The 18,568-nt window shown below is 33.6% G+C and overlaps 1 protein-coding gene across 17 annotated transcripts in view; it reads left to right on the top strand.

Moving 5' to 3' along the window:
• The window catches only part of DGKB (diacylglycerol kinase beta), a 394,311-nt gene that overhangs the window by 233,157 nt on the left and 142,586 nt on the right, over positions 1–18,568 (top strand). For all 17 annotated transcript variants that reach the window (XM_084510955.1, XM_084510954.1, XM_084510947.1 and 14 more), the window contains one exon: positions 10,274–10,338. In XM_084510955.1, the coding sequence (XP_084367081.1) occupies positions 10,274–10,338 (65 nt within the window). The remainder of the gene's footprint in view (positions 1–10,273; positions 10,339–18,568) is intronic.

The raw sequence follows: 18,568 nt of genomic DNA, 5'->3' as shown, positions 1-18,568 counted from the left end.
TTTTTATTTTAACATTAGATTGATTAATAGTGAGGTAATATTGCACAAGGCTAAAGTGCAATATAGACTTGGTAGTTACTGCAGTTACTAGTTTTGTTTTTTTTTTTTTATTATTTTTTTCAGCTGAAGCCAATTTTAACTGTATGCTATTTTGTTAGCATAAGTTTAAAGTTCTTAATTTTTAGTGAGTTGGATACAATAAAGTCTGTTTTTGTTGTTGTTGTCTGTAAGTACTTCCATAATAACCTTCTCTTTATACCACATAATAGAACCTCTCTGTGGAATAAATTCATATATTTAACCTCAAGGACTTTAATGACTTTTTTTTAATTACTTTTAATAAGAAAAATAGATATTGCATAACCTCTGTGTGCCATATGCTGGGTAGATCGTCTCTGTAAAAGCAAAAAGTTTTATATACCTAAATTATTTATTCAAACCAGACATAAAGGTTGATCTGTTTTAAGAGGAAAATATATTTGAATCAATTTTGTAAAATTTGACTACACCTACCATAAACACTTGTTCATATTTTGGCATGTATTAACACTTTGTCATATATCCAGATACTAAGGTCCAAAAAAGCATTTAATTTATAAGCTGTAGATTTTTGGTATACAGGATCTTGTTATTCATACTGAATATCTTTTCAGCTGCTAAATGCTCAATAAGATGACATCTAGTTCAATTTTTTAAATCTAATTTGTAATTCAGGTAGGCATTACTGCAGAGTTTAGACTTTATTTAACTTAGGAAGAGTTGATATCAAACACTATTCATATGAACTGGTTATGTTTTTGGATTGACAGAGAATATTATCCCTGTTTTATGTGGAACTATTGATCATTGCCATACAGTACATGATTATTGGGTTTTGCATTCCAGAAGAGTCCGGCCACTTGTCCTGTGTATGAAGACATTCACCTTTAAAGTTACAAGTTTTGGTATCAGTAGCAGTAAAACCAGTATGAGATGGAGATGATGGCATCCATTTGTTAGGGTCTAATATCTTAATGAACAGTTTGATTTCATTTTATTTGTGCAGTGCCCTTTTAGATACTAATAGAAACTACTCTGGTGGGGGTAGGCTTGGCATTCACCAGCTTAGATTCACCTCACATTAATCTAACTCATAATTCTTGGATGCTTCTCAGTTGTCCCAGTATTTTCAAACTGTTAAATAGGCTTGTCTCAGTTTGATACAAACCCAGTTCCACCATTTTCCCTATGACCTCACTCTGCTACAAGGCAATCTGCCTCTTTTGCATTAGCTGTAAGCTAATGTAAGTTCTAGAAAGAACCAAGCCATGTGTAAGGACTTCCATGAAACTGTTCTGATATTTCTTCATAACTTGGAAGTCCTCAAATGCTATGTATTTAACATGCTTAAATGCCTAAAAAGAATAGAATAAAAAAAAATAGGGATATGTCAAATAAACACAAATGCCACTAGGTTAGAACACTTTTGGTAAGCATGTCCCACATCTAACTGTTTTATGACCCGTGTAGATTTGGAAATGGTGGAAAGTAACTTAGAAGGTGTTTTCTTAGACATGACAATTACACTGAGTACAACGAATGAATATCTTCACAGTCATGAATATCTTCATCCACAGACTTCTTCATCACTGGTGATACTCATTTGGAATATGCAGGCCAATGGTATTGGCAGGGGCTCTCATTTTGCTAAAGGTGGTGAATTTATCAGTTCAGGGAAAAAATGGGAGGTGGAATAGAAGAAATGTGTACTGACACATTGGAAAATTATGTCAGAGAGAAGGGTTCTGAATGATTCTGGGAGAAGTTCAAGGGAAAGTTGCTGTTAGTAAGCAAAGAATCACAGTGTCAAAGAATAGTGTGGGTTGGAAAGGACCTTAAACATCATCTAATACCTACCTTCCTGCCATGGGCAGGGAAACCTTCCAAGATGCTTGACAGAACTGAAAAACACTTTAAAATGAAATTCAGAGTTATTAGGCAGGGGATAAAACCTTTGTCTGACAGCTGTAGGTCTCCTTAGTTGGGGATAACACAGATGAAGATGATAACAAGAAAATACAGTAGAAAGATTCAAAGAGTATTCTGGTACACAGAACAAGAACACAGTACAAGAACAGATGCAGAAAATAAGCAGAAGAGCAGGAAGTTTCTTTTAAGCCTATAAGAAAGAGCAAATAAGAAGTGATACAAAAGACGTGGCAGAAGGGGTCTTGAAACTTTGTTGTGTATCATTACAGAGAACATCTATAGCTAAATAATCTAACAACTATCCCTAATTTATGGGTATGTTGTTGTTGTTGTTTGTATAAACTAATATTTGTTTGTCTGATGGGGAGATAATAAATAATATTATTATGCAAAAAAAAAAAAATCAAATTGAATACATAATGAATGAGGAAAACAGTGACCTTTTTCAATTAAGAGAAAAATATTCTTTCAGAGTGTAAATCAATGAGAAGTGTTTCAGTGGTCTGCATACTTCTTACAAAATTAAATATCTGCTATGGAAACAAATGAATAATATAAATATGTATTAAAATTAGAAGGCTCTGTTGCCAAGGCTTTGACTAACAAGTTATGAGAAGTTGCTAAGGAGATGTCAGGTGAACATTTATTATTTGATTGCTATCAAGTAAATAAGCATATATAATGGGTGGTGATACAAGATTTGGCTTGGACCCCATTGAAGATTTCAGAGGACTGCACAAACAGTTGCACTTCTGAAGGCAAATCTTCATACATTAAGAAGCTGGAAGTGCTAAGCTTCTTGTATAGGTAATACCAAAAGTTTTCTAAATGATAATTCAGAGTGGAAACTTGTCAACATCCCTTTTGGAAGAACCTTCCCAAGGAGCTTTTTTCTTCCCATTGATCATACTGGAGGATAGAGAGTTCATCTTGCCAGTTTAGGCAATTAATTCAAGGGCCTAAATTTAGCCTCTAAAGAATACTACTCTAATGCCAACTTAATTTAAACTCAAGATGAAAATGTCCCAAAGGATTTTATTTTTTTTTTAATTAAGACAATGTTTGAAAAACAATTTGAGTTTAACTTGAGTTTAACTTTTCAAGGCAGTGTACAAACAATTATTCCTTATCCCAACTATGTCTTTTTCTCTATATTTATTTTTAGTGTGATGGCAATAATTAGTATTTCACAAAAAGTTGCTTATTAATGGATTTTGTGGGAGAACTACTCACTTTCCTCAGAATTGCTAATGTGCTGGACTTGAAAGTCTAGGCATTTCTTTCAAGCTAGACGGTCTCTAAATATGAACTCTGTTCCTGTGCTTTTTACTGAATATATCTGTAAGCCATTACTTTGTGTTTCTGGAGGACAGCTACAGTAACATCCACTTTCATTGCGTTGTATTGATTATATTGACTTTCAATCTGAGCTGTGACCTTGATTGTTTTATGCACAAACTCATTGTGCAGAATAATTTGAGACAATTTCAACATAGATTTCCATCAGCAGTTATCAGAAATAGTACCAAAGCTTTACCACAGAGATCTTTTTAATATACAAAATATTTAATATACCCTCTATGTTGGCTAATTGCCATATGATCACTTTTCTTCTCTTTTTAGTGACCACATAAACACTCTGCATGGATCTAGAAGAACCCTTCTCTAGTTACAGCAAATTTAGTGTGACCATATACAAAGAAGATGTGCAACATCCTCAGCAGAGCTCATGTTACAGTGTGCATGCCCTTGGCATCATTGAGTCGTAGGGCACACTTTATTTTAGTCATCTAGTCCTTTCTGTCACCTTATCTGTCTTATCTCTGAGTCTCCTTTGATGGTCCTAGAATTTGCTTTGATGGTCCTAGAATTTGGATGGTGACTTAAAAGATGGATACATAGAAATTTAGTGTAAGTTTCTAAAAAGCAAATAGCTGTTCAGAGTCCTTTAGATACTGGTACAAAGGCTTATTTTGTAGGACTAGGCCCCGGACTGGCCTCTGCACAGCTGGGACACCGGGTCACCCTGAGTTAACTGACAGTTTACTGAAGTAAATTCTGATGAGACAATCTGTGTACATGCCCACTAGTTGTGTGTTACGTAGTTAAATAAGCATAAGCAGAACTTTTTTTTTTTTCCCCTCAAACATCCTTTCCTGCAAAATGGATTCCAGCTTGCTTATACAAAACATTTCTAGTATGAATTTATGTATGTATAGTACCAGAAACATATCAGACTTCAAAAGAAAGAGCATATACTTACATGTGAGGGCCTGCTATAAATATTAAATTAAAACTTCAAGATATACCATCCTTGGGTCCTTTGCCCATCCTTTATAAAGACTGTGGATACTCATGTTTCATCCTGGTTTTAGAGATATTTGATTCTATGATTCTATTTAAATGAGTATTTCAACTGTGAACTGTCACTTGACTTAGTAATATATGTACAGCTGAAATCTATTTAAATATGACCATCAGAGGGCTGGCTGTCAAGAATATCACTGGCAAAATGAATAGCATTAGCTTGACAGTTTCTATGTTTTTTCTTGGAAAACCAGGAACACAAGTTTCTCAGATTTTTTTTTTCTCAGATTTTTCTTAAGATAGTGGATTATCATTATATTTTAGTTGGCTATATCAAAAAAAAGCTTGAAAGCTCCTCTTGCTATCATCTTCTCAAGCTATCACCTTCCTTAGAGATATAGGCTCAGAATATCACTAGAAAATCAGAATTTTCACCAAAAACTAATGTATTGGTGTAATTTTATTTATTTATTTATTTATTTTAGAAGACCTCTTACTTAGTCTTTCAGGTTAATGTGTATAATTTAAGCAGAAATATCTGGGAATCAAACATAAAATGATGACAGCTTGATTCAAATAAGGCAGGACCTGAAGCTTCTTGAGTACCTTTTTCTAGACTTGGATCATTTTAATGTTTCAGTACTAGCCATATTATTTGCTCATCATGAGACAGGTGATTATTATGAGGTGGGTAATATTAAAAACAAAGAATATTTTTTTGTGTTTTGGTGGCGTTTTTTGTTGTTGCTTTGTATGCATGTGCAGCAAGTGGAATACATAAACATAATGACATTTATGTAGAAAATAATTTTTCTCCTTAAGTCACTATAGCAAACTGTTCTAATTTGTTTGCAGTAATATTTTTTTTGTTCATCTATACTACTCCACATTAATAAGTAATGTGAGCTAACTGCTTGTTCAGGTTAGATTTGAATTCTGATCCAAAGATTACAGGTTACTGAGTTATCCCTTAAGCTTCCTAGTCTTCTGGATCCATTAAGCCTTAATTAAAGAGGAATCTTAGGAAAAAATAATCAGACCATTTATATCCAGAGAAGGTGCACATTGGTCATTTGTTTGTTCACCAGCATAAAAATTATTATTTAATGGGAATTTTAATCACAGCAAGTTTATAGATAGACATATATTAAATGCATTAATCTTTCTATAAGGTTATTCACAATGTATAAGGTTACTCCTCTGAAAAGACTGCTTCAGATTGCTTTCCGGTAATGCTAATACCCATTAAAAAGATGAATATATATGTGTGTAAGTCAATCATAAGGTATTAAAGAGGTGTAGCAACTTAAGCTTCTTTTCTTCTTGGCAGGTCACTTTGAGAAATGTCCTAGTTCAATTAAAATATTTTTTCCATTTCCTAGGAGTAGATTCAGATATGCTCTGTCTGTTCTCTATCTTACCTTCACTGTCAGGATTTTAAACAAACCTGAGTGAGATAAAAGGATAGTCCAGCTACTTCAGATTCTGAGCAGGTTTAAATTAGGGGTGTTTGTATGTGTATGTGTTTGCATGTTCACCACATGTATGTCTAGAACTAATCTTTATGGGATGCAAAAATATTTTTTTTAAGAATAGGTTTTTAAGTTTGTTACCACAAAAATGGTAGAATTTAAATCAGGATAAACTGCATCTCGTGTTCCTCAATATTTGCACATTTCTTCATCTCTGCTTTCAAAATACTGCAGCAGTGAATTGAAGCTCTCTAAAGTAAAGAGAGACATACAAAAGAGAACAAGGTGCTGTGTTTTTCTTTTTTTTTCAGATGTGTTCAAAGTGTTCCTGAAAGATATCTCCATCTTGGATGTTTGGTACAAAGTATTACAATGCTTTAGGTATAAGATGACCTTTATGTATGGATGTAATAAAAAATGTTACTTTCATATTACAGTGGTTGCATAAGATCTTCCTCCTTTAACCTCACAACTGGCCTGGCAGCACTGCATCTCCTCAGATTATTATTAACATTAAAGCTCCTGAGAATTTTAGTTAAGCTTCTGTGCACTTATAGTGTGTTACTATTTAAAAATAGAAAATATATATTCAGGTGTAGTGCTTCTGGAAAAAAGTATTCCAGAAGATTTATTTCATAAATCATAAAGAATGATTTATTAAGAAAAAATAATAATATAATGCTCTCAGATTATATTAATTATAGACTAATATCTGGTTGTTAAGTGATCTGGCTAAAAAACCCTTCACTTGTTACCTTGCTAGGTATGCATGAAGCATTTGAGTTTGCTTTACTGACTCCTGTGTTTTCACTTTTACATCAATTTTATTATCAAATACAAAAATCAAGTCTCAAATTTGACTGGCCAACCACAATATCAGGTACCAGGAAATGCTAGCATTATTAAGATGACAATATATAAACAATATTCATCTTACCATAAATGTAGATATTGCTTTGTTTTTCAGTATAGTTAGGTGATTTCAGTATTGCTCATGACACAAAAATAATTTTTTCATTGGTTCAACAACAGTTTTATGCTCCGAGTACCGTAGGCTAGATGCCTCTTTTTGAAATGACTGAAGTCTACTAAAATGAATCCTGTTTCAAATGTAGCATGATCTATGAAGGACCCTCTGCTCTCTTCACCCAGAAATGCAAAACTCATAATAGTTGTTCCTTAGGATTCAGGGACAGTATCTGGTAATACCTGCAGCTCTAAGAAGACAGAATTTGCATTCTACCCACTCTCAAATTCCTGCTCTTTTAATTGTTATAGTTGTTCTTTATTTATACTGGTTTATATGTTACTATCTTAACAAATAAAAGATTACAGATATTTGTAAAAAAAAAAAAAAAGGCATTTTTTTTTTTCTTTTTTTATTCTCCTCTCTGAAACAAAGGATGATGTTGTTAACGAGCAACCAGCATGGACTGGTTTCAGATTATTCTACAGCATGGAGTTGTAGTTGAGATGAAGTCCTTGTCTAGGGAATTTAAGGGCTGTGCATTCAAGGGTTTAAAAGAGCCATCAGGTAGTATTAACTACCTGAAAGCCTTAGCAGCATCCCAATTTATCTGTGGGGCTTATCTAGAATTTATCTGTGTATAGTAACTAGTATGTTTTAATGGTCTCCATTAACAAAGCCATAGCCTTTCAGCAGTTTCTGTAAATTGTTCTGACATGTGTCCATCTCATGTTGGGTACATCAAAATTAGCTATGTGTATCAGTGTATCACTTTTTTTTTTTTTTTTTCTCTCAGCTCATTAAGTTAGTTGATCTATTTTGGAGTCAGAAAATGTTCAGGCAGGGGAAAAAATTCAATCAAATCAACCTTGCATAGAAACAACTGCCTGTTTGCCATCTGCAGTGGGCATTGATCCCTAGCTTGTTTGTGCCTTGCATTTGTTATGCATGAGTAAGCACATTAGCCTTTTCATTTCATTCATTAGACAGTTAGTCCTTGATTAGTGTTTCCTAGTTTCTGTCAAATATGCTACTACTCCTTTATTCATTTTGTCTTGAGTCTTTTTCTTTTGTTTCAATGTAGAGAAAATTAACAGTTAACCACAACAGTATTTCTTTTATTTATTTTTTTTCATATAGAACTGGATAACAAATGTACTTTTCTAGTGTTGGCATATATAATGTGGGATAACGTATGAATAATAAGTTTTTTTTTTGTTTTTGTTTTTTTTTTTTTTTTTGTTTTTTTTTTGTTTTGTTTTTTCCTAGAGTCAACAGAGTTGTTTTAGTTCAGTTGGCAGGCTTTGTTTAGCAGAGTGACGTCTCAGGGTTTACTGTCAGCTATATTTTATCCATCTTCAAGAACAGTGGGATCACCTGGATATTTGTGGATATTTACCTTGTAAAATTGCATTGCACATGAAAATAAATTTAAAATAATTATAAGTGTAGTTTGACAAGTTTCTGATAACAGTTTGGATGACAGGACAGAACTACTGTGCATTTTATGACTAACACTAGTTCAGTCCCTAGAGCTTTTTCCTCTCATGTCCTTGTGGGACAGTAAAGTGTCAAATAAAAATTCCATTGTCAAAGATGATAGAAAAATAAATTTAATCTTCATAAACCAACAAATTGTATTCATTTTTAGAAACTGTGTAATTAGATCATGAATAAAGTGAGTTTTTCAATTGAGTCAGTACATCTAATAATGCCACTAGTAGATTTTATTTTGTCACTGATCACAAGTCATGTTGCTAAAAACATTCTACACTCTACATCCTTACATAGGTAGTAATCACAAATGTAATCACTTACTGCCTTTTACTCATAATCTTAAAAAAATATATAGATGTTATCAATTTATCTGAATACTTTTTTTGGACATAGTTCATGCATTTATTTTCTAAAGTACCTGTGATTTAATAAACCAAACCCAGAGGCTGGATTAGTTTGTTCTCTGAAAGGTACCCTGTTTAAGATTCTAGTAAATAAGGAGTTATTTTAGTCATGGTGTTGTAGCCATGTTTGATGTTAGTGGTGCCTATATACCTGCACTAAATACTTGCTTGCTTTAATATATAATATAATTTATATTAATTATATTAAAGTTGATGTGTTTAAATAAAAATGATTTTAAACAAAATATCTTAATCATGTTCAGAATCAGCAACAAGATAAAATTTAAGTAAAGTATTTCATTTTCCTTTTCCCCCCAATTTTAATTTGTTAATTTTGATAGTTTGAAAATCATTTAAAATATTGCTAGAAATAGACTTCATACTGAATTTGATACTTCTCTCAATTCTTAATTTTTATATTTCTATAATATTTTAAGTTGTTTCTTATAGCTGATTATAGTGATATAGTGATATTGTATTTGTAGTTTCTGTCAAACTATTTACATGGAAACTAGAATTCATTTAAAATTCTTACTAACTAAACTAACAGTTTGCATATGTATATTCTTATATATGCAACATTTTAAGACATAATTATGAAAACATGATCCAATGTTTACTATCTCCTGCAAGACTAGAGTTGGTAGATTTCATACTCTCACACCTCATTTAATACATACATTAGAAGATGAAAACAAAATTTGTACTTTCTTAATTCCCAGCTCATATCTTTTTTTAATGAATTTTTAATTGAAATAAATATGACATTATCTAGAATGAGGAAAAAATTATTTTCATACCTGAGAAAAAAATTACTTTCATACTTGCAATATAAATGCTGTGAAAACTGATTCTAGCAGAGCAGTTCAAAATACTTTATTTTCAGCAACTTCCACCATTACAATGATTTGATTTTCTTTAAAATGTTACACACATCTTTCATTTTGGTATTTAATTTCAAATACACATTTGATTCTATTATTAGCATCATTTATTATTTTTTCAAAACACTTTAATAATATGTACTTAATTTAAAAGTCTCTTTTATTATATTAACAACCATTTCCCCCCAGATCATTTCCACCCTGATATAGAATAAAGATATTTATTTTTAAATATCTTTATATAGATATTTTAGCATTCAAAGATATTTTAGTTTCAAAGATATTTTAGCATTTATTTTCATTTTTCTACCAAATTCTATAGAAAGCTATTGATTTGGTCTTACACAAATATCAAGCTGTAGGTGCATAATAACTCAGTTAAGTCTGTCAATTAGCTTTTCTAAAGCAAGAGATTTCATATACTTTAATATTAAAACAACAACAAAAAGAAAAAGAACTGTGTTAATGGTGCTATTGTAAACCTTCTTTGGATGTGGATGATGTTTGCTATAAAGAAGTTGAAGCCTCTTTCAGTAAATGTAATATGTCTGATTTCTAAAAAGGAATAATGGAGACTGTAACAAGTGTAATAAATTAATTACATTCAGATAGATCTCAGTCTTGGAACAGTGTGCCTGTAAACTTTTTAAGTGATCAGAGTATTGCTCTTGTTGAAAAGAGTAGTTAATAAAACACCTTAAAACAATATGCCTTGTTTACAGTTTTGTGATTTTCCTGTTATGGTAGATTTATGGTTTTCTTTTTTCCTGCTAGGATGCTTCAATTGCCCACAGATTCCATATAATGAGAGAAAAACATCCAGAGAAGTTCAACAGTAGGTAAGAAACTCAAAATGCTTGCATATGAAAAGATTATTTCCATTTCGTTATAGTATGTTCTGTAAGGGGTTAAATTTTGCACAGCCTTTAAAATATTGATTCTTATAAAAGAGAGGAAATCAGTGCATTTTATATTAAGTATATGCTCCCAGACTGCTTGTATCATAACTGTTTCATATCTGGTATTTCAACTGAAATGAATAGCATTATAAATAAACTGTTCTCACATGCAAAATGTTTGACTTGTAAGACTAGCATGGACAAGATGATGCATTGTGGTAACTGAGGATCCATGAATTGACACTTTGCCATTAGGCACTGAAGAACACTTATTAGACAGCTGCAGATGGTGATCCTTATGTTTCATTCCCACACGCACACTGGTACATTGACAGGGGGCTCTTCCATATATACTCTTAGTAAGGTCAAGTGAATGCCACTTTACACATAAATGCTTTTATCATTAAATAGCTTTGGATATGTAAAAAAGTCAGGAATGAGACTTTGCATCTGTTCCTTGTGTTGCTTTTTGAATTTGGAATGTTATCTCAGAGCTTTTCTGGAAATTAAAAGTGTATTACAAAATGTACTGTAAATTCACCTCCTTTCAATATCTAGTTTGTTGAGTAGATAATATTCACAATGCTATGCTTATGTTTTTCTATTTAGGTAATTTAGCAATCAGTTGTGATGGATAAAAGCAACATTTCAGAAACTTTAATTGACATGTAAAGGCACATGAGGAGAGGAAAGTAAGATGTGAAGTTATTTTGGAAGATAAAATGAATATGAATAAATAATTATTGAAACAAATGTTTTGTCATATCTACAGACTTTCTTTGGTTCTCCGTCAGGGTCAACTGGAAGATCTTATTTAGATGCCAATCTTCATAGACCTTAGGATGATAAAATATGCTGTTTATGCAGCCTCATTATGACTGTAGAAAGTAATGCTTGAACATGTTTGAATATTATTTAGCTTACAGTTTTCATGTTGCAAGTATAAATTTTACACTTAACAGTCCAAGATGGGGGCTCTTTTGCTAAAATACTCAATCTGTTTAGCATATATGCAATGACATATGAAAACCAAACTATATATTTCTCTTTAAGTTCCACACTAAACATTTACATTATATGACCACTTTCTACCTTCAATTCTTCTCATTCTGAAAGAATTATACTGTGAAAAGATCTGAACTTAAGCCTGCACGTCCAAATGTATCATACTCATTCAGAAAGATATTGGACATTTAGCAAATGCAGATATTCTAGGCCCTGAAAATGAAGCTAGTTTATCAGTGGTCTTTCTGCATATTTTCAGCAGTTGGCAATTATAATTTATAAAAAGCTCGGCTAATAACATGAGTTTCAGATCAGATTTCATGTCACAATAAATCATATGCCATTAATAACATCTGCTAGCAGGCTCACCTTGAAATTCATCTATATTTTAAGAAACCTGAGGTTTCTAACATTATCTTAAAGAAATTAATTGCAAAAATATATAGTTCCAGTCTGTGTGTGCTTTGGTACAGTGGTATTGAAAGAACTTGAAAAAAAGGAAGGATTCTCTGGGTGTTGCAAGACTATTTAGAATGATAATGCATTTCTAAAAAAGAATGTAAAGACTTGAACAAAGTATTGTAATAGACACTGCTTTTTTTTTTTTTTTAAGTTACTTCTTTTGTGTAGTAAGAAAAAAATGTGGATTTCTATTTTTGTTGAACAGAATTTTCCAAAAGACGTTAGTTCACAAATAGTTTGTTCCAAATAGTTTGTTATTAGCATGTGGCAATGCTCCATAATATGCTGTAGCAGCATTTTCCTGCAGTGTGTGAAAATAAAACTCTTATTTAGATGTCTGTGAAACCACAAGAATTTATTTTTTTTTAATTTTTTTTTTTACCACTTTTTTTTTTTTTTTTTTTTCACCAGTGTGGAATTTTCTGTGTGATCTAAATGATTTAGGATCAGCAAATGCATCTCAGGTCAGATTCATAGTGCACTCCATGGTTAATAGCACTTATTGGGAAATCCTGCATTGTCACTTGTGAATCTCTCTCATGACTTTTAAAATTAATTCTTTTGTACCTTCGTTATTTTTTTCTTGCCTGATTTTCCAAAGTTTTGCACTCCCACAGCTATCATTCAGTTTTGTAAAGCAGATCCTTGCCCTAAGGTTCTACTTTGAAAATTAACATATAAAATGCTTTCTCACTGAAAAGAAACTGTGAGTTTATGCTATATGCAGGGGTCTTTTGAAACCCAAAGGTACTGTATTTACTTCAGTGATGTTACGTAGGTTAAGTTTGGGGTTGGAGAATCTTAAATAATAAATAAATAAATAAATAAACACATAAATAAATAAAAAGCCTTAAATACTGGTAATGATGATCCTTATATTCCTGTGAACATTTCTTGACATGCTGATGCCATGTTTCATATATAAATAGATAATACCAGTATGAAAACTCTTGATACACTGTACTTGTGTATGAAAGCAGAATCCTTCTGCACTTGTTTACCTTCTCGAAATGAAAAAGAGAACATACCACAAGGCTTATAAGGACTTTTTAATCACTACTTACTAACATTGTAGAATACTTTGGAAGTAGGTGACTAATTATTATGAACTCTGACACATTTTGAAACTGCAGTGTTCATAAGTTTTAGTTTTTAGGTATATAGTACAAAGACTTAGTACTGACTTATTAAAAAGGGAAAGAAATTAAATAAAAAGTGAATTTCTAAGCTGCCTAGAGATGTTTAGACATTTAGGTCTTTGAAAAATCTCTAATTAAGTTAAGAACATGTAAACACACTTGAATTAAAAACCTGTTCTTTCTTAAGTCTTCAAATGACTTAGCAGCTACCTTGTGTCCTTTCTTTTCAATGAAGCACCTGTATGTTTCAGATTGTTATTAAGTTGAAGTCAAGTCCCTTTGTCAAATGCGTCTCCTCTGTTCAGAATCTTAAGTTAATCAGTCTTAGTAACTAATGTCTTAGTTATTTAAAAATACTTGTAAGCTGTAATATATAGAATGGCTTTCTATGATTTTACAAATAGGGCTCAGCATAAATATCTTATAATGATTGTAAAATATTCATTACTTGTTTGTAAAAATGGATCTGTGGGAGAAAAATATTTCTTTTGGTGATGGTCAAATAGAAGGGAAGTGAAAACACAACAGCATTCCCACTTCTGTCAAAAGAATGAATCCTCATAAGTCTTTTTAAGTAACCGTATCTTATGATCGTCAGCACACACATTAGAAGCCAGCACTGGCATTGCATTAAGGTTTTAAAAAACAGAATCTCAGCTGTCATGGTACCTACTCCATAGGTCTGAAGTGCAGAGAACCCTGTGTGCAAGACAGCAGGGTTTGCTTCCCATCATCTCCTACTTAAGAACAGGGTCAGACTTCCTACTTTCAGTGTGGAAGGGCTGTGTTAACCCCAGGGGGAAGAAAACTTGCAAAAGACAGCATTTCAAGTAACAGTATCATTAAACTAGGACATACTGTTGAAATAACGATTCAGTTAGGCTAAAATGCCCTGCAGGGAGATCTGTGTAAACATCATAGACTTGATGCTGGGAATAACAGATGTATTAGTTATGTGACCAGAATATACACATGGAAACAAAGAAAACATTCAACAACTAAAAAAATAATTCAAGTTGATATTAACTATTCTAAAATAATGTTCAGTTAAATTAGGAATGCTAATTTGACTCTCTGGCACCCAATAGTATACAAGATATTTCTTAGTCTTGGTAAACTAAAGTAGGATTTATAAATTACATTTACAGTTTTAAGTATATCATCTTTGAGATTTTCAAACATCAGTCAATTTTCCTCTCTTATGTAGAGGAAATCAGTATACAGAAAAGGTTCCTATTCCTTGTAACTCAATTCGTATCATGTTCTTGACCACGTACTTCTGAGATACCCTTTCAACTTGTTTACTTATGCTTTTATTTAATCTGGAATGGCCACTGAAAGAAAAGATGGCGGAAATGGAAGGTAAATGAATCTTTAGCATGTTATCCCATGTGCCTCAGCTGAAGCACTGAACTATACTTTGTAGTCATCATAGTAAAGCATCTTGCCTGACATCAAAATAAAAAAATAAATAGGTAAATAAATAAATAAATCCTTTCATGTGCTGTATCTGAAAAGATTTTTAATCCAACCTGGCAGCAGAGAAACTAGAATACAGTTATTCTACTAAAATATTGGAGATTCCCCAGATCCTGTGCTGTTGAAAGCAAGTAGTAATTCCAGGTTGGTGACTGAAACCTACAGATTTAAATTAATAATAAAAAAAAAAAGTTTAAAACTTTCTGCTTATTTTTGCATACAGCAATGTCAGATTAAAAGCAAAACAGTTTGTCATGGGGTGTACGAATTGCTACATTCTCAGATATATTTAGCCTTTGTTTTAAGATTGGCTTATTTTAGCTTTGAATTGAGGTGTCAAAATGTTTCAATTTGAATAGAACAAAACTCTTTAGATATTTTCATTATTACTCCATTTTTTTCAGCATAAGTGATATAGTCTTTAGGGTTGAACCACAAGTACATATTTAAAGTGAATAAACTAATAATCAGTACACAGTTTCTAACTTGAATTACAGACATTTCATCGTTTCCTGTTTCCTTCAACCTCTCCTCCCTTCCTTGTTGTGACAGAGCTGAAAACGCTTAAAAAGAAGGCATGGGCCCCATGCAGAGACCAGATTGCAGACATCTGTTACCTGTCCCATTGAACCGACAGGTTTCTTTTAATAAAAGAATAAGACTCCAGGGAGCAACACCTCTGAACTCAGGCAGTATTGCTGCAATAGTAGTCATAAGAAGAAGCAACTCTAGGCAAAAAAAAAAAAAACACCATAACAACAACAACAAAAAACATATGACCAAGTCTGAAATATTTTCACATTATCCAGATGTGGTTTGTAGCTGTACAGCCTACTCTGCATAGCTCTTGCTTATAATGCTTATAGGCAGAAAAATAAATAATCAATTAAAAGTAAAGAAGAATCATCATGAAGATTAGTAAAAGTCTTACTTATCATAAGATAAGTAAAGAAGAATCATCATGTCTTTTGTCAGACTTCAACCATGGAGTAGCTCATCTTTAGAAAAACTGCCTGAAATATATCATGTATGTTTGAGTTGCCTAATCTGGGACAAAACTAATAGGATTATTTTTATACTACCTTGCAGCTATTTTCTTGACTTTACCTAGAGTTATTGAATCCTTAGTGTAAGGACTATGCAGATATCAACTTAATACAGTTTATATCTGCAAAATATACAACAATATTATGTATTGACTAGGTTTTCACAACAGTGTGAGCCTGTCACATTGCAGCTTGGGTTAACACATTAAATTATTTTTAAAATGTTCGCTTTTCCTTAGACATCCTTATTTCATTCAAAATATATTAGTCCATAATAAGTTCCCAAAAGAGGACATTTGGAGAAAAATGCTGATTCAGCCTACCTATGTCTGTTGCATATAGAGCAAAATTGACAGCAGTGTGCATCTCCAGTATCTGCGCCTTTCTCAGATACAAAATTTCACATTTTTGTCATTTATCTAGAAAGCAATAGTAGACTAAGGACTTCATGCTATGGATATGCTAGTTAGTCATGGGAATATGCTAGTTGATATGCTAGTTGGTTGAGGGAAGGGATTGTCCCACTCTACTCTGAACTGGTGTAGCCTCATCTCAACTGCTATGTGCAGTTTTGGGCACCACACTTTAAAAAGGATGTGAAACTATTGGAGAGTGTCCAGAGAAGGGCTACGGTGAAGGACCTAGAGCGGAAGACATACAAGGAGCGGCTGAGGTCACTGGGCCTGTTCAGCCTGGAAAAGAGTGGGCTGAGGGGAGACCTCATCACAGTCTACAGCTTCCTCATGAGGGGGAGTGAAGGGGCAGGCACTGATCTCTTCTCTTTAGTGACCAGCTATAGGACCCAAGGGAATGGTGTCTAGTTACAACTGGGGAGGTTCAGGCTGGATATCATGAAAAGGTTCTTCACTGAGAGGGCTGTCACACACTGGAACAGGATCTCCAGGGCTGTAGTCATGGCATCAAGCCTGTCGGAGTTTAAGAAGCATTTGGACTGTGCTCTTAGTCATATGGTCTAAATTTTTGGGTAAAAAATTCTGTGGCGCCAGGAGTTGGACTCGATGATCCTTGTGGGTCCCTTCCAACTCGGGATATTCTATGATTCTATATCTTTTACTCTGTTTAAGACTATTCTGTATTGGCTGTAGGGGAAGCTGGTGTGATTGGAGAGCACTAGGTTCAGTTCACACTAGAGGCAGTGTGCTGTAAAAAATACATTCTAAGTAGAGGACTGGCAGTTCTGTGTATCCCTTGTGATTTCAAACTACATCTTTGAAAACAGTGGACTGTATTAGACCCTATGTGGAACAGTGACTATCTCCTTCTTAGGGTGCTCAACTATCAAGTTCACTACTGCTGGACTAAAATGGGTTCAGGTTTTGTACTGATATAGTGGTAAGGGTTATCTGCTCACTGGGCATGTTCACTGGAATAGATTGTTGTGAAACACTTGCCATTCTGGACTGTTAATAATGAACAAATAATTGAAATAGACTCTTATTAATATTGAAAAGATATGGGGACGTTTTTCCTTTAAGGAAATGTAAGCACTTTAAAGATATGTGATGATACTCAGTTGCTAAAGAAACAGTTGTGGTATAAATTGTCAAGTAGAATATATGTTAAAGGGTGAAAATCATTGCATTGTCTAGGATAAAGGATTGTTCTACGTGGTACACAATGATATAAAGGAATTGGCCCAGCATGCTTTCTGCAAGTAACAAACTGTTGATTCACAACAGGTCTATCCATATGCTACAGGCCAACGTCAATGAAATCTAATTTTCTTCAACTGATGTCAGGCTAGCAAAGGATTTTATTGAAGATTATGTTTCATCGCTCAGAGTGGGTCGTTGAACTTTTTCAATGTATTGAAGTGTCTGTTGAATGTTCTACTTATTCTTTAATTAATTAAAAATGACAGCCTTTTTTATTACAATGCTTTAAAGGTAAACTTCCATATATAGTAATTAAATCTGAATCTTCCATCTCTTCCATTGTATAGTCACACCATTTGAAATAAAAAAAATAATAGTACAGTGATAGAAAAAGCTTTCTGTCTGCTTCCATTTGTGGTAAATTCACATATGAAAAGAATCTATAGAGGTATGAGAAACACTAACAAAACCACAAATCAGTTTACTATTTGTTTCTTGCTGATAGAATACAGTCAGGATATTTTATGCAAGTGAGTAAAGTTATTTTCCCTGATTTTCTTGAGCACAAGCTAAATAAAATCCAATGTGATACTTGAACTGGTGAATATTACCAGTGCAAATTTGCAGCTTATTTTCACACTTCATTTTGGATCAACTAATATTCAAATCTCTGAAGTAAATGACAGATCTTTATATAAGTTTCATGTGGTTATGTTTCATGTTTATAACAGATGCTGGGCTTTATAAACAGTTAAGCAACAACCCTTTCTTATATCACCAAACCAGCAAAACATTCGTTCAAAATCCAGTCAAGGTTGCTAAATGGTCACAGTGCACTTATATATATTATTGACAATATCCAAGCCATTAGAAGCAATGAAATGAATTGTAAAGAAATAAATTTTATATTTCCTATTTAATAAACTTAAACACATTATTCTTCAGCACAAAGAAATTAAAATTTAGTCACAATATGAAAGACTTTACTCCCTTTACTCTGAACTGTGGGTGCATTGTGGGTCTTCCCTTCCCTTCCCTTCCCTTCCCTTCCCTTCCCTTCCCTTCCCTTCCCTTCCCTTCCCTTCCCTTCCCTTCCCTTCCCTTCCCTTCCCTTCCCTTCCCTTCCCTTCCCTTCCCTTCCCTTCCCTTCCCTTCCCTTCCCTTCCCTTCCCTTCCCTTCCCTTCCCTTCCCTTCCCTTCCCTTCCCTTCCCTTCCCTTCCCTTCCCTTCCCTTCCCTTCCCTGCCCTTCCCTTCCCTTCCCTGCCCTTCCCTTCCCTGCCCTTCCCTGCCCTTCCCTGCCCTTCCCTGCCCTTCCCTGCCCTTCCCTGCCCTGCCCTGCCCTGCCCTGCCCTGCCCTGCCCTGCCCTGCCCTTCCCTGCCCTTCCCTTCCCTGCCCTGCCCTTCCCTGCCCTGCCCTGCCCT

The sequence above is a fragment of the Aythya ferina genome (assembly GCF_964211825.1).
Source record: "Aythya ferina genome assembly, chromosome: 2".
Taxonomy (NCBI): Eukaryota; Metazoa; Chordata; class Aves; order Anseriformes; family Anatidae; genus Aythya; species Aythya ferina.
This window is presented reverse-complemented; position numbering and strand designations above follow the sequence as displayed.